The 16,769-nt window shown below is 36.4% G+C and overlaps 1 protein-coding gene across 1 annotated transcript in view; it reads right to left on the reverse strand.

Moving 5' to 3' along the window:
* LOC107737055 (signal peptide, CUB and EGF-like domain-containing protein 3) overlaps positions 1–16,769 on the reverse strand; it is a 119,618-nt gene that overhangs the window by 29,262 nt on the left and 73,587 nt on the right. Inside the window, exons 5-6 of the mRNA XM_016548459.1 lie at positions 14,954–15,100; positions 499–666 (exon numbers count right to left, since the gene is read on the reverse strand). Coding sequence (XP_016403945.1) covers positions 499–666; positions 14,954–15,100 — 315 coding nt within the window. The remainder of the gene's footprint in view (positions 1–498; positions 667–14,953; positions 15,101–16,769) is intronic.

Raw genomic sequence — 16,769 nt, forward strand, 5'->3', positions numbered from 1 at the left:
GTTTCTTCAGTAGAACACAAACGAAGATTTTTAACTCAAACCGTTGCAGTCTGTCAGTCATTTTAGTGTCAGGGTTTAATTTGGTTTTGTTTGTGTATGTTTTTTTGACTCTCAAAGCCGTGATTCCTATTCACTTCCATTATAAGACTGACAGACTGCAACGGTTTGACTTAAAAATCTTCGTTTGTGTTCTACTGAAGAAACAAAGTCACCTACATCTTGGATGCCCTGGGGGTAAGCAGATAAACATCAAAATTTAAATTTTTGGGTGAACTATCCCTTTAATCTCTTTCATGTTAAACTAAATTTTTGCAAAGCAATGTGAAATGTTTGCTCACATTGAACCCTCAAAATCTGTCTTTTAATCTGCTGGGATTTTATTGCCTCGTGCATCATTTTCTCTTTTAACTAGAACAGAAGAATGCATGTCGCTCCTAATTAGGATTGGTAGATTGGATTTGTCTGTGAGATGAGGGGATGATCTCTGTGTGATGGTACCTTTGCAGGTCTTGCGGTCCAGCTGTAGGGTGAATCCCACCGGGCAGCTGCAGCGAACTCCAGTCACGGCGTCATGGCACGTGCTGTCACAGCCTCCGTTATTAACCGCACACGTCTCTGAAAACACACGCACACACACACACAGAGCAGCAGTCAGGACAGGATCAGCTGGACATATATGTGGATATCAAACCTCATGAACATCCTGGATGTCTCGCACACCCTGGACAGCTTTGATTAGTTTAGTCATGAACGCAGCACATGCAAGCCAGCAGCAAATGTCTGTCAAACACCTTGTTATTGAGTGTCGTCTAATGGGAGGGTTAGAGTTCAGTTCAGCTAAAGCATCTCTTAAGCAGCAAATTAATTAAATTAATGACACTTTAAACATTATACATTTGCATAAATTTGAACTTTGTTCAACTTTGTTGCATCACTAAGACTCAAATCATTAAAAAAAAAAAAATTTCTTCCAGTCACTTTGTACAAATAAACCACCCTTTTAAGTATTTAAAATAATAAAAAAAATTATTTATTTATCAATCTATCTATCTATCTTGATACTTTCAGGGTTTGGGGTAGTCATTAAAAACGACAATACATGAAAAACTAAAAAAAGAATTTTTTTTATCTGATATATTAATGATTATAATTATTATTTAATTATATTATTATTATTTTATTTCTTTTAATTGTTATGTACGTTTGGGATAGTCAATAAAATCTTGAACAATACATAAACAACAAAAAAAACACTATTTTAATCTATTATATAGTGACGCTTATAAATAAATAGATTAATATTAAGAATAATAATTATTAATTTAACTTGTTACTTTCAGGATGTGGGGTAGTCAAGAAAGAAAGAAAGAAAGAAAGAAAGAAAGAAAGAAAGAAAGAAAGAAATAATAAAAAAAAATATTTATTTGTCAATCTATCTATCTTGATACTTTCAGGGTTTGGGGTAGTCATTAAAAACGACAATACATGAAAAACTAAAAAAAGAAAATTTGAATCTGATATATTAATGATTATAATTATTATTTAATGATATTATTATTATTTTATTTCTTTTAATTGTTATGTACGTTTGGGATAGTCAATAAAATCTTGAACAATACATAAACAACAAAAAAAACACTATTTTAATCTATTATATAGTGACGCTTATAAATAAATAGATTAATATTAAGAATAATAATTATTAATTTAACTTGTTACTTTCAGGATGTGGGGTAGTCAAGAAAGAAAGAAAAAGAAAGAAAGAAAGAAAGAAAGAAAGAAAGAAAAAGAAAGAAAGACATTATTATTATTATTACTCATTTATTAGAGTTTGGGGTAGGTAATACAAACAATAATACACGAACAACTAAAAATGACACTATTTTAATCTATTGTATAGTGATGCTAATAAATAAAAAGCAACATAAAAATGTTTTCTTTCCTTATACTGCTCGCTTAATAATCGAAGCACAATAACTGTCATGAATTCGGGTTTACCACAAAGCTCTGCTGGCATTCAGAAGAACAACTTTATAAAAGAGACAGAGAGAGCGAGCGAGCGAGATGTTGGCGGTGTGTGCCAGGATGCAGGTCTGTGTCACAACACGCTTCGAGATTCACGAACTGCATCAATCTCTGATTCTAACGCTTGACATCTACGGCTTTGAGAGCTGGAACACACTCACGCACAAAACACTCGCCTTTGTGTGGGTAAATTCTGTCATCTGAAAAGATTTGATTCAGCTGTGTGAGTGGATATAAATATAATCTTTTGATAGAGGAGATGATAAGCGCTGTCTGATTCACTGGGAGACACCTGTGAGCTTACTGAAGCACGCTTTCCACTAAACGCTAATGATCCGTGCAGTGAGCAGAGTTAACCATCAAACCTGAACGGCAACAGTTCAACATTCAGCTGATCCTCTGATATAGTAAATCACTCTAATCAGTTTACCTATGACATGATTCATTAGCATTAAAACGCCTCATTTGCATGCACTTTATGACCTTTAATGTTCCAAAAAATATACAAGTAAAAATATTTTTTAAAAATATTTAAAGGGGTCATATGATGTGCTTTAATGTTTTCTTTTTACTTTAGTGTGTTTTGTAGCTGTTTGTGCATGTATAAGATCTGCAAAGTTACAAAGCTCAAAGTCTCCCACAAAAGGAATTTTTCTATCTAAAAGAGAAGGCTGATCCAGACCGGCCAAAAACGCCTCACATATCTACGTCACTATGTGGAAATCTTTGCATAATACCACCCAAATGGATACGCAAAGAAAGAAGGCATGGTTTCAGGTGTCACGGTAGTGTTGTTGCTGCCATGTTGTGGAGACGCTTTGTATTTCTATGCGAAATCAAAAGCACTTTTTTTGGCCTTCCGAAAGTGGACGCAATTAGGAGCCAGTGGTTAACATTTATTTACAACACTGTCCCAGAACTGTACAATCCAAATGTTCGAGTGTGTGCAGCAATGTTTCCTGAACTTTTTCAGTGCAGAATGGTTGTTTCTAAAAAAACAGGGCAATTCCAACTTTGCTAGGACAATCTGGCACTTCTGAATCAGAGCCCGTAAGTATGCTTTAGAATTTGCTATTGACTGTTCAAATGTGGAGTTTGGTAAAGTGTCGAATAATGCATATTGTTTGTCGTTCTTACGATCACAAGTGCAGACAGAGATGGATTTATGTTTACAAACATAGTATCCTCTGTTCTCTGCTTATAACTGGCGGCGAAAAGACGACAAATATGATTCACTACGTGTTCTGCTTCACACTGGAGAGCTGAAGCAGATCGCGCCCGTTGTGCTTTCACACTGGCGGCGTCATGTGCAGGTTTACCACTCTGATATGTTCGGCTCAAGTCGTACTCAAACTGATAGAATAAAACTGATGACATTATTAACTGTTCTTATAATTGGTTTGGAAGCTAAAGCTCACGATTATGGTAAGGGACGTTACATTTCTGACACACGCTTGAGAAGTTCGGCCAATCACAACGCACTGGGTCAGCTGGCCAATCAGAGCACACTGCACTTTTCGAAGGAGGGGCTTTGTATAAATTGACGCGTTTTAGAAAGACTGTTCATAGAGGATCTGCAATAATGAACAGTACGTGAAAAATAATGCATTTTTTGAACATCAAAGCATGCTAACATATTCTATTACACCCAATACACAAAATAATGAGCTTTGAAAATAGCATCATATGAGCCCTTTAAATTATTTATCATTCTAGTCTAATTCAAAAAAATGTTTCAACTTAAAAAATAATAAAAATAATCTAAAATAATAACAATAATAAATTATTAAATAAAATTCTCTAAAGATTTACTGCACAAAGCTCTGCAGAATAACTCAGTTTTACCATAAAATTATTCATTAACATTAAAACAGCTTATAATTACATGTGTCCTTATATTTTAATACTCTGAAATTAAAATAAAATGAAATATAAAAAAAGAATAATTTAACAATCAATCAATCAATAAAAAGACATATATATATATATATAATTATTAAATTCTCTAAATATTAACAAAGATCTGCAGAATAACTTTTTTACTTTTCACCGCCTAGCAACCACACAGAAGGGGATAGGCAAATACCGGGAAAGTTGTCAGACCAACTCCAACATTATAGCGGCATATTTTTCACGGACAAGCACCATTTAAATGCTCTTAACAAAATATAAAACTACAGCTTTAGCACCCAAGTAGACCTAATCAAGATACAATTATCATTCCAGCTAAACAGTAGCTTCAGAATGATGTCTGCTGCCAAAGATATCAGGCTCCTCACGGAGGAGAGGGCTACAAATAAACTATATTAAGACCTTCTTTGCAGACTTCAAACATGCACTTCAAACATCAAGCATCTAACACAGTCCTCGGGCAACACAGACAAAACAGCGGCTGGTTTTTGAGGCACCTGTGCATGCCGAGACCCGTTCAAACCCCTTTTCACTTGTGTCAGAAACACTCAAATGAACGACTCGGCTTTGGTCGCATCCCAACACTTAATGCAACCATTATCTCCATAAACCCTTTCTATACAACACGCTTTGAGAGGAGTTAAATGATAAGAGTGGGAAACGACACTCATTAACTAGTACCCAGCAGGCCAGTTGCTAATGTAAAACCACCTCCAAGGAAAATTCAGGGAGAAGGATTTTCTACCGAGGCAAAATTCTAGACTGCTCTCAATTAATTTCAATTAGGTCATTTAATGGCTTCCCAAGAGATTGGATCATCTCAACTGCCCTCGTTCCTGCCATTCTGACTGAAACTTTAACCGAAAAAGACAGCTGTTAAAAAAAGAAAGTCTCCATCTGATCTGCATGTGTATTTATGCAATAATACATGTAAACCTTAGACTCTATTGGTATGTTTGCACCACCATCACTGTAATTGGACGTTTCACCTTACTTAAGCAAAGCCATCCACCAACATTCAGCTAGCGCTCAGGAATCTGCTCAGAATTGTAAATGTTGGCACAATTAGGTTCTGAAAGAGTTGGAACAAGTCGGGAACATGCCGCCAGAGGTAGAGCTATTTGGTAAATATGACAGCTGTTGGCACAGGTATCGCTCAACCTCGACCAGACACATCGTTCCCCATTAAATCCGCTCTGATGTTAAAAGGTTGTCGTGCAAACAAGCTAATTTTTCAAAAACGCCAATGCTTTCCTAGGCGAGAAAATAGCATGAGCTGACAGAAAGAGAAACAAAGTGAGACACGTTTTTGGTACTGGGACAAAGGTTGTGCTTGGGATTTGGTGTATTTGCAGTGCGTTTATTTCAGGCCGAATAAACAAAATCCCAAGACAAGTGCGTTTCACCGATAGCCAGCATGCAGATTCATTGCCAGAACCGATCAGTTTCCTTTATAATCTCAGAGCCCTGTGCAATCAAATGTGTGCACCCAAAACAAAATGCTTTCACAATTTCAAGTCATGCGTGATGCAGTTTGTAAAACGAAGTATGATGACGTGTTATAGCAAGTTCAATTGAATTCCATTACAAGAATCTATCCCAGGTCAAAGTATTTGGGCCAAATCTGACCCATTTTCCCTTCATCACAAAAAGAGTCATAGGAGACTGCAGCAACTTCATTGTTAAACCCTCATTAGACATACTTTCTGATTAGAGAATGGGCGGTTCCCAAATAAGGACGTTGCAAGCAAGGTTTCATTCAGACAATTCGAGAGGAAAACCATTTTAATGGGGGTAAATTGCATTATGGTGGTCTCCTGACTTGCCAGAATTGAGAAATTGGCCTAAAACTGGTGCAAATGTTGAAATTGGTGCAATGAAGACTAGTAAGAGTTCCAGCATAACCACGCTCACTATTGAAAGAAGTAACCAATAAGAAGCAAGCTAGAGAAATAGACTTATTTACCATTGGGTAAATCATTTTAATGGGAGTCAATTGCATTGTGGTGATCTCCTGACTTGCCAGAATGGAGAAACTGGACAATAATTGGTGCAATAAAGGCTAGTAAGCGTTCCAGCATAACCACGTCCACTATTGAAAGAAGTAGCCAATAAGAAGCAACCTAGAGAAATATTCATATTTACTATTGGGTAAACCATTTTATTGGGGGTAAATTGCATTGTGGTGGTTTCCTGTCATCCTGTCATAATGGAGAAATTGGCCAAGAACTGGTGCGATAAAGGTTAGTAAGAGTTCCAGCATAACCACACCCACTATTGAAAGAAATAGCCAATAGGGCAAGCAAAAAAAGGCAAAAGAAAAATTTACTTAATTACAATTGGGTAAGCCATTTTAATGGGGGTAAATTGCATTGTGGTGATCCCCTGACTTGCCAGAATGTGGAAAATAGCCAAGAATTAGTGCAATTGTTGAAATCGGTGCAATAAAGGTTATTAAGAGTTCCAGCATAACCACGTCCACTACTTAAAGAAGTAGCCAATATGAAGCAAGCTAGAGAAACTGACTTCTTTACCTTTGGGTAAACCATATTAATGGGGGTAATTTGCTTTGTGATGATCTCCTGACTTGCCAGAATGGAGAAATTGGCCAAGAATTGGTGCAAATGTTGAAATTGCTGCGATAAAGGTTAGTAAGCATTCTAGCATAACCACGCCCACTAGGGATGCACGATATTATCGGACCAATATTGGAATCGGCCGATGATGGCTTTAAATGTAATTATCGGCATCGGCCCGATATTAAAAATTATGCCGATATGTCTTGCCGATAAGAGGAATACATTAACTCACATGTGCTCAGGGTGTGCTAGCGATTAGATCACGTCAGGGCAGCCTCCCCCGGGCAGTGTTTTGCCAACTGCTTTAAATTGAAAGTAACTAAAACTGGTAGCTAAATGTCACTAGATGACATCATAATGGCAAATTCACTGATCTATATAAAGATAAATATAGATCAGTGGGCAAGATGAGAACTTAGATAAGGTTTGTCCAAGAAGTTGCTTTATTTGTCCCTAAACTTTTGAAAAAAGTCTCAAAAGGGGCGGGGAAGTCGCTAAATCTAGCTACAAAATTGCTAAATTGGCAACACTGGCACTGCACTGTATCTACCTGTCTTTGACATGGTTTCTTCTTGAAGGAATGTAATGCTGCTGTGCCTGACTTTGTCCCCTTTTCCTTTTTTCCCACAAAATTCTGTCTAAAAAAACTCTAACTTAATCATCAATATTACACAAATAGTATATTTTTAGTATATTTAATAGCCATATTCTCATCTGATTAAAGACAAAATCATTTAAATGCGTTCGGTAAGGAGTTTTAATTCCGTAGGGGGCGCTGTTGGCCTACTTCTAATAAAATGAAAGCAAAATACACAAATAATATTTAGACTGTTTCTGATTAAATAAAGCAGTAATTGATGCCATAAGATCATGAGTATGTTTTGATTTAAAAGTCAGAAGCAATAGCTTACATGAAAAAAAATAAAAAATCACAAACGACACAAATTAAATAATTTCATATAAAATGATTTATTCATTAATGTGTAATATGTTAGATTTTTTAAACAAATTATGAGCTCTAAAAGATTTTCAGAATTTTTAAAACTCTTTTGCTTTATAGACCATCAGTCCATGTTAAATCTTAAAAAAAAAGTATCGGATATCGGCAAAAATCCAATATCGTGCATCCCTAACGCCCACCATTGAAGGAAGTGGCCAACAGGAATCAAGCCAGAGAAACTTACATATTTACCATGGCTAAACCATTTTAATATAGGTAAACTGCATTGTGGTGATCTCCTGGCTTGTAAGAATGTAGAAATTAGCCAAGAATTGGTGCAATTGGTGCGATAAAGGTTAGTAAGAGTTCCAGCATAACCACGCCCACTATTGAAAGAAGTAGCCAATAGGAATCAAGCTAGAGAAATGGTTATATTTACCATTGGGTAACAGCTCTGGCTGCAGTGGCTGATGTGGGGTACTTCTTTCCTCTGCATACACATACACACACACACACACATTACAAAAACACTGCTTAGTCTTCCAAGATTGACTTTATAAACTGTATAAAACACCCTGGCCAGTCAATTTGTGTTTTTAGTTGCCCGAGTACTCAAACTGACCCTTTTATGAGGCTACAAGAGCAATTTAGTTCACAACTCCCTGTCAAAAGGCCAGCTTAAACCAACCCAAGGTTGTGTACTGATTAAAGTTGGTTTAAGTTGGTTTAGGCCCCTTAAACCATCAAACTAGGTGAGCCTGAGCAGTCCAACATGGTGTTTAACATGGTGTTAAATCAGTTTCGTACACTTTCGTACAGAAAGCAACAAGGCAGAGTGTTAGTCTTCTCATGCATTGACAAGACAACACTCTCAACACAGAGCAGATAGATGCAGACCGGTTAGTGTGAGTGAGTTCAAACACTCAAAATGAGCAAGAAGGCTTGAATTTGTGTCATGCAGAGATAAGCTGTGGCAATGATTCCCACTGCAGTTTATTGAAGACTTTCAATCACTTACCTGCGATGTGACTTAGTTTAAAAAAACTACCAAGTAACAAAGCCTGTCCGACCGAAAGGTGCAACACTGAACTGCTTATGAAACAAATGGTTTTAAACAATACGATGCCTAGGGATTGTGTGTACCAGCCAGATGTGAGCATCTGTTTCGGATTAGCATCTCTCTCAGGCTAAGTATCTCCACAAGCCTTTTGTTTGCTAAGTGTCTTGCTTCTACGGAAATGTTCGTGCAAATCCGCTGGCTTATGCGGAGGGCTTGGGTATGTCGTTTGATTGTAGGATCACATGAAGATGCCTGGACCCATGTGGAAAAACACTTAGCGGTTAGGTGTTAGCTGTTAGCGTTTTCACATTCTGTTTGGATATATTAAGAGAGAATTCCACTGGAAAGTGAGCATCACTTACTACTTGCTACGAAGAGAAAGGTTCAAGGCATAACTTTATGTTACTACTATAAAAGACATACGGCTGTTTCCACAAAACATATGACATATTAATTTTAATCAGGAATGTTTCTTGAGCAGCAAATCAGCATATTAGAATGATTTCTGAAGGATCATGTGACACTGAAGACTGGAGTAATTATGCTGAAAATTCAGCTTTGATCACAGCAATAAATTACATTTTAAAATATATTCAAATATTAAACAGTTATTTGAAATTGTAATAACTTTTCACAAAATTTGTGTTTTTACTGTATTTTTTAACTAATAAATGCAGCCTTGGTGAGCAGAAAAGATTTCCTTTAAAATATATTTAAAAATTTTAATGATTCCAAACGTCCAAAAGTGCAATTCAAATGATCTCAGAAGTATCTGAATCTCTCTATGTGGCGTTTGGTATAAACAAGCCAAACAAACAAATCAATGAATTGCCATTCAGGATCACATAAACTGGAAAATTATTAAAATATACAGATATGATCTGGCTACAAAGAGCATAATTATCCATTGACGACCAATAAAAAGTAATTGTGTTTTCTGACTGAATAAAATTGTGCGCAAATAACATATAATCCTCAAATATTTCATTATATTATAGTATTTACCAGCATCCAATTTTGTCACCACTTAGCATAGTCGCTAATGGGACCATGTACGACTGAAACATAGACTGTAAAAAAGATGGACGACGCGTCTCCTATTCCTTCCACTATAGAAAAGTGAAGCCAAAGCATCTCAGTATGGCCGCTGCCATCTTGAGTAAATGACGTCATTTGGAGCCCGAGTCTGCGCAGTAGAGATTAGTTTGAAGCCAGAGTCTGCGCAGTAGTGTCGAGAGGTGTTCTGAAGGATCATGTGACACTGAAGACTGGAGTAATTATGCTGAAAATTCAGCTTTGATCACAGCAATAAATTACATTTTAAAATATATTCAAATATTAAACAGTTATTTGAAATTGTAATAACTTTTCACAAAATTTGTGTTTTTACTGTATTTTTTAACTAATAAATGCAGCCTTGGTGAGCAGAAAAGATTTCCTTTAAAATATATTTAAAAATTTTAATGATTCCAAACGTCCAAAAGTGCAATTCAAATGATCTCAGAAGTATCTGAATCTCTCTATGTGGCGTTTGGTATAAACAAGCCAAACAAACAAATCAATGAATTGCCATTCAGGATCACATAAACTGGAAAATTATTAAAATATACAGATATGATCTGGCTACAAAGAGCATAATTATCCATTGACGACCAATAAAAAGTAATTGTGTTTTCTGACTGAATAAAATTGTGCGCAAATAACATATAATCCTCAAATATTTCATTATATTATAGTATTTACCAGCATCCAATTTTGTCACCACTTAGCATAGTCGCTAATGGGACCATGTACGACTGAAACATAGACTGTAAAAAAGATGGACGACGCGTCTCCTATTCCTTCCACTATAGAAAAGTGAAGCCAAAGCATCTCAGTATGGCCGCTGCCATCTTGAGTAAATGACGTCATTTGGAGCCCGAGTCTGCGCAGTAGAGATTAGTTTGAAGCCAGAGTCTGCGCAGTAGTGTCGAGAGGTGGAGCCGCGGTATCCCGCAGACCCAATCAACCATAACGACACGCCCCGTTTTTATAGATTCAATTTTCTAGCTAAAATCAAACTTATCACAAAAACGAACAATTGAACATATATCAGTGTGAAAACAGCTACCTTAAAAGACCAAAACCATAACTCGGAAAATTGTATTGGAAGCATAACTTATTTTTTTATTTTGACTCAAGTCCCATTCGTTTACATAGAGAGGGCGAGTTTTTAAACTGTACTGCAGCCAGTCACCAGGGGGTGATCAAAGATCCCGCAGCTTCACTTTTCAGGATGTGTGAGGCCCACCCGGACTGAAACAACCACTGAGATGTATGGGAATGCTAACGCATTGCTCTCTTCAGGTATTATTTGTCAATATTACACGGCTCTGTGGAATACTTGATTCTGATTGGTCAATCGCGTTTTTTAATTCTTACTCCTTTTGTTGCTATAATATATTTAAATAAAAATGATAATAGATCTAAAAATACATTTTAACAAATCAAATAAATTTATAACAATATTTATTTATAATAAAAATATTTATATTATTTACATATAACTTTTATTTCTTAATAATAATAATAATAATAATAATAACTATTATCATTATGATTATATTGTATTGTATATACATTTATAAAAAAAAATTAAAAATTAAGTTAATAAAAAGTTTTCTTCAGCATTAAACTGATTATAAGTAACAGTAAAGACATTTGTAAAGAGATTTCACAGTAAAGAGATTACTACTATTACAGTGAAGACTGCAGAAATGATGCTGAAAATTCAGCTTTGCATCACAGGAATCAATTATATTTCAAAATATATTAAAATATAAGAGAGCTATTTTAAATTGCAATAATATTTCACAATATTGCTGTTTTTATTGTATTTTTGATCAAATAAATGCAGCCTTGGTGAGTAGAAAAGATTCAAAAAACATCAAAATCTTTCATACTTCAAGTATATATAGACATATACTTTTTTAAATAACATTTTTATACCATTTTACTATTGCATTTAATAGGTAGCAAATAAGTAGCGATAAATAATAAAGGCATGCAGTAAAAAGTTTCCAAGAAAGTTTAAATGTGACTTTTATGTTTTAAATGACTAACTCAACCTCCGGGACATAAAAGTGCCTGTTGTTGAAGAAACATCCATCCAGCCTCTCTTCTCACCTTCTCTTATCATGCGAACGGTTTCCATCTCCTCAGGGATTGTGGGTAGGCCACATCAATTACTCTGTGACTCCAGCCCATCACTCAACAGGGGCTTATTAATAAGTTCAGCTTGTTTTATTGTGGCTTTCTGGCCTATTAGAGCTCGTGAGAGAGCGACCCGGCGACCGCAGCCCAGCCTTCTGGATCTGGATTCCTGTGGGGGGGGAAATGTGCGACCCTGATAGATTCACCGCAGCTCTCTGGCCTCTGCGGCCTGCGCTTTACTCAGCAGAACGCTCGGTTTTGTCTTCGGGGGCCATCAGACAAGCCAAACGTCTCATTTGCGGTGCTGCTTGCAGGTTTCGGGGGGAACAGAGGGGTAATAATAGGGTTTATGAGTGAGACCTTGACATAAGAGCTGGATCCAGAGTAAAAGAGGCGTGCAAAAAAAAAAGCATCGGAAGCCAAACTATCCGCCGTTCGCTCGGGAAACAATGTCCCTGATATTCAGGCTGCTGTCTTCGAGAGTGTGTGTATGTTTGTTTCTGTTTGGATGTGGCCGGATGTGAAGCCGGTTGCTAACTTAAGGATTCATAATGCCATCCTGAAGTGTTTTATGACTTTTCCAACTATTACGGTCAACGCTCCCACGATCTGTTTTCAGCTTCAGAGTACAAAAAAAAAAAAACACACACAGATAAAAAGTGTCTTTTTCTTATGAGCATCAGTTTCTGTCGCTCACTAACGGTAATACTGGCATTCAAGTTCAGTGTGACTAAACGACAAAGTATAAAATATTCATTTTTTGTGTTTTAAAAAAAAATTGGTGAATCTCACAACAAATATCCAGATCATATTATAACTCCCCCCCCCCAAAAAAGAGGGAGAGAGAGAAAAACAAAATATTAATACATTTCAAAAAATGTAATAAAAATGATACGAGATTTTAAAATATTTTTTAAATCTTATACATTTATGAACAATATATTAACTATATTTTTTTATTATTAGTAGTAGTAGTACTCTGAATATAAAAAATACATAACAATGAATCATCATATAATCTTTTTTTTCTTAGAAATTAAAATTTAGCAGCACATGTAATTCAGACTTAAACAGATGCAAGTCTGCTGTTTTGCTAGTCGTTCATAAATCACGGCTCAGTAATACAGAGGCCTGCTGTGATTGGTTGCAGTAATGCAAAGCAAAGCTGTGATTGGCTAAAGAGGTGCACAGAACAGTTGTGATTGGCACACACATACACACACTTATTATTCAGGTCGTAAAGCTGCTGTGTGCCATTTTTTGGATGTTAAAACACTAAAATAATGCTTAATATGCAGAAACCACTATAAAGAAACAATCCTTATTTTCACAAATTCGTTTAGTGACGCTAATGGCTCATAAATTACACACTGCAGCTTTAAACAGCATTATGACCAATCAGTGCTTTTTAATAACGTGTAAAGTTGAAGGGAAATGTGTTCAGCGAACCAAGCAAGCAAGGTTAAACAGAACAAAAAGTCGACTAGAGCAGGAAAGCACATAACTCTTCACATTCAGTGATCTTGATTTCCTAAGTTTGATATATGGTCATAAATGCATCAAGTTCATATCTCATGCGTAAGTGTCTTTTTGCGTTCAACTTTCAGTTTAGAGCTCCCACGATGCCTGTAAATCCTCCTCCGTGACTAGACTAATGGAAACACTAACATATGTATGTAAATGACGCGTAACTAAAGGACAATGTGCTCACTGTAAAACACTAGAGATGCACAGAACAGTCATTTCTCACTGTATGCTCTGAACGTCGAGTGAAACTCTGAGATTTGGTTCCACCTCATAAAATCAAGCCAAACTCTGGACTTCACAGAACATTACATTCAGAGTTGCCATCAGAAGTCTCTTAAACCCAGTGCTTTTGCTTTAACAATGTCTGGAGTTCACTAGGACGTCAATGTGAAATCAGAATCAGCCCTGTGTACTAAATGAATCCTTTAACAATTCATTAGTGCACATTATTTGTATATGATCTTCATAATCTTCCATCAAAACGTAATTATATCTAAAACTATTTTCTTTTTGGACGTCACCGATCGCCCTTATTTTTTATCATCTAGTGACCTATCTAGTCATCTAGTTTTTCCAATTTCCTTTGGATAAAACTAGGGCTGCACGATAAATCTCATGCGATATTTAATGCGCATCTTGTCAGAAAGCCGGTTCTGTAATGTCACTAAACCGGAACAACAGAATGAGAGATTAGAGATCACTAACCATTTCCATCCATCGTTCTGTCCATCCACCCATCCATCCATCCATCCATCTATCAATTCACCCATCCATTGATTCATCTATCCATCCATCCATTGTTCTATCCATCAATCCATCTATTCCATCCATCCATCCATCCTGTCCATCCATCCATGTATGCATATATCCATCCATTGTTCTATCCAATCATCCATCCATCGTTCTTTCCATTCATTCATTCATTCATTCATTCATTCATCTAGACATCCATCCATCCATCGTTCTGTCAATCCAATCATTCATTCATCCATCCATTTATCTATCCATCATTCTGTCCATCCATCCATCTATCCATCCATTGTTCTGTCCATCCATTCATTCATCCATCCATCATTCTGTCCATCCATCCATCCATCCTGTCCATCCATCCATGTATGCATATATCCATCCATTGTTCTATCCAATCATCCATCCATCGTTCTTTCCATTCATTCATTCATTCATTCATTCATCTAGACATCCATCCATCCATCTATCTATCCATCCATCATTTTGTTCATCCATCCATCCATCATTCTGCCCATCCGTTGATCCATCCATCCATCATTCCATCGATCGATCGATTCATCCATCGATCCATCCAACGTTCTGCCAATCCAATCATCCATCCATCCATCCATCCATCATTCTGCCCATCCGTTGATCCATCCATCCGTTCGTCCATCCATCCATCATTCCATCCATCCATCGTTCTGCCAATCCAATCATCCATCCATCCATCAATCTGCCCAGCCATCCATCATTCTGTCCATCCATCCATCATTCTGTCCATCCATCCATCAGTCCGTCCATCCATCCATCCATCCATCCGTCCATCCGTCATTCATCCATCCATCATTCTGTCCATCCGTCCGTCCATCCATCCATCCATCCATCCATCAAAAAGCACCATAGAAAAGCATCCCTCAAATGCTTCTATTATTCCCATGGAGAGTATGTATGTAATTTATCTTGCTGATAAACTTTGATTTGACTCACATTTACAGTCACGGCTGTTCTTGGTGAGCTGAAATCCAGGTCTGCACTCACAGGCGATGCTTCCTTTGGGCGTCTCTCTGCAAATGTGGGCACAGCCATGATTTTTATCCATGCAGGTGGGCACGTCTTTAGTTCCATTAAAACGCACTGCAGAACATAAAGAAAGAAGAAAACATGCATCCTTGATGAATAAAAGTTAAATTAAAGTTAATTTCTTTCCTTAAAAAAAATTACTGACCCCAAACGTTTGAACAGTAGAGGATATGCATATTAAAAATGAAATACAGAATGTATTGGCTTCACTCAAAATTTTCACTCAGAAAAAAAGTCTGAAAAACGTGGACATTTTAAACTTTTGACACTTTCGGTAAGGAAACATTTAAGCTACTCTCAGGAACAGTAGCTTTTGGATTTCCTTCAGTTTACCCACAAATCTGAGCCCAAATACACACACACACACAGTACACAAACATACCTGTGAACGTACAGTATACTAAAATATACATACAAGTTTGACTTGCAGCATATACAAGATTCACAGCTCTGTTTAAGAATGTCTGAATTCAGCTCTGTTTAAGAGCGTTTGAATATCTGGTTCTGCTCGGTGAGAAAAGTACCAGTCGTTAAGAATCAGAGAAACAGCCCAAACCCGGGTGAGCGTTGCTTTTCTTTGCCTGACCCCAGATCAGAATCATGTTCAGCAGTGTTTGAACTGTAAGAGGAGAATGAAAGCACCCCACTGACTTCAGACCCCAGGATGCATCTGTGTCAACAGACCCGCGGCACCCTGGGAAAGCAGCAGAAAGAGCCGCGGGGAGTTGAAGGGAGCGTATGTATCCAAGGTTATAAGAAAACAGCTTATATCACATTTATCTGAAAGGTGTCACTTATATATGCAGCCAAACCTCAAGAAATAAACTTTACAGGAAAAACATGTCATGATAAAATTATTTGTTCATGAAAGCAATGAAAAATTAAATGGAAAACGGCAATATTCTACATGTCATCTTCCTACTGTTTATTGCATACTCCTCTATTTAGTAAAGTATGTGAAATTATAATATTTCAAACACTAGTATGATATATTATATTATATTATAAATTGACTATGAAGTATAGCAAGTGCAGGAAGTCGCAAAGTCTCATGTCATTTAAAAATAAATAAATACATAAATGAGCCCAGACACCAACAGCCTAGTAGGGTTAATTATTTAAATACTTAACTACAAATTAAGCTAATTAGTAATGGCGCTTTGAATAAATATAGCCAAAATCCGTCAAAATCCCACCAAATCCGTTGCCATGACTTCTCGCGAGAGGCAAAAGGTTACGTTTTAGCTCATGTCATTTAAAAATAAATAAATACATAAATGAGCCCAGACACCAACAGCCTAGTAGGGTTAATTATTTAAATACTTAACTACAAATTAAGCTAATTAGTAATGGCATAATAAATAAAAATTCATGCATTACATATTTTTAATTTTTTTTAGATTTAATTTAAAAAACTGCATTTTTCAAACATTGCCTAAAAAAGACACATCAAAAGGAGTGCTTTAAGTTAATTGAACAAAACTCTAATAGTATCTACTAAAATAACCCTGGTCCAGTTTTAATCCCAGAAAAACATTTATTGTGCATTTTAAATCTTCTGTAAAACTGCTTTACTAGGCTGGTTTCCATTACCCTTCAAATTGCGCAAATTGAAATTGCGAATTGAAAATACGCCTAATGGAAACGCATCAATTTCGCAAAAACGCCCATATATCGCAAAAAAAGTTTTTACGCTCGCATGAGGTGGATTTTCAGGCAATGC

The sequence above is a fragment of the Sinocyclocheilus rhinocerous genome, unplaced genomic scaffold (genome assembly GCF_001515625.1).
Source record: "Sinocyclocheilus rhinocerous isolate Xijiao unplaced genomic scaffold, SAMN03320098_v1.1 scaffold464, whole genome shotgun sequence".
NCBI classification, from domain to species: domain Eukaryota; kingdom Metazoa; phylum Chordata; class Actinopteri; order Cypriniformes; family Cyprinidae; genus Sinocyclocheilus; species Sinocyclocheilus rhinocerous.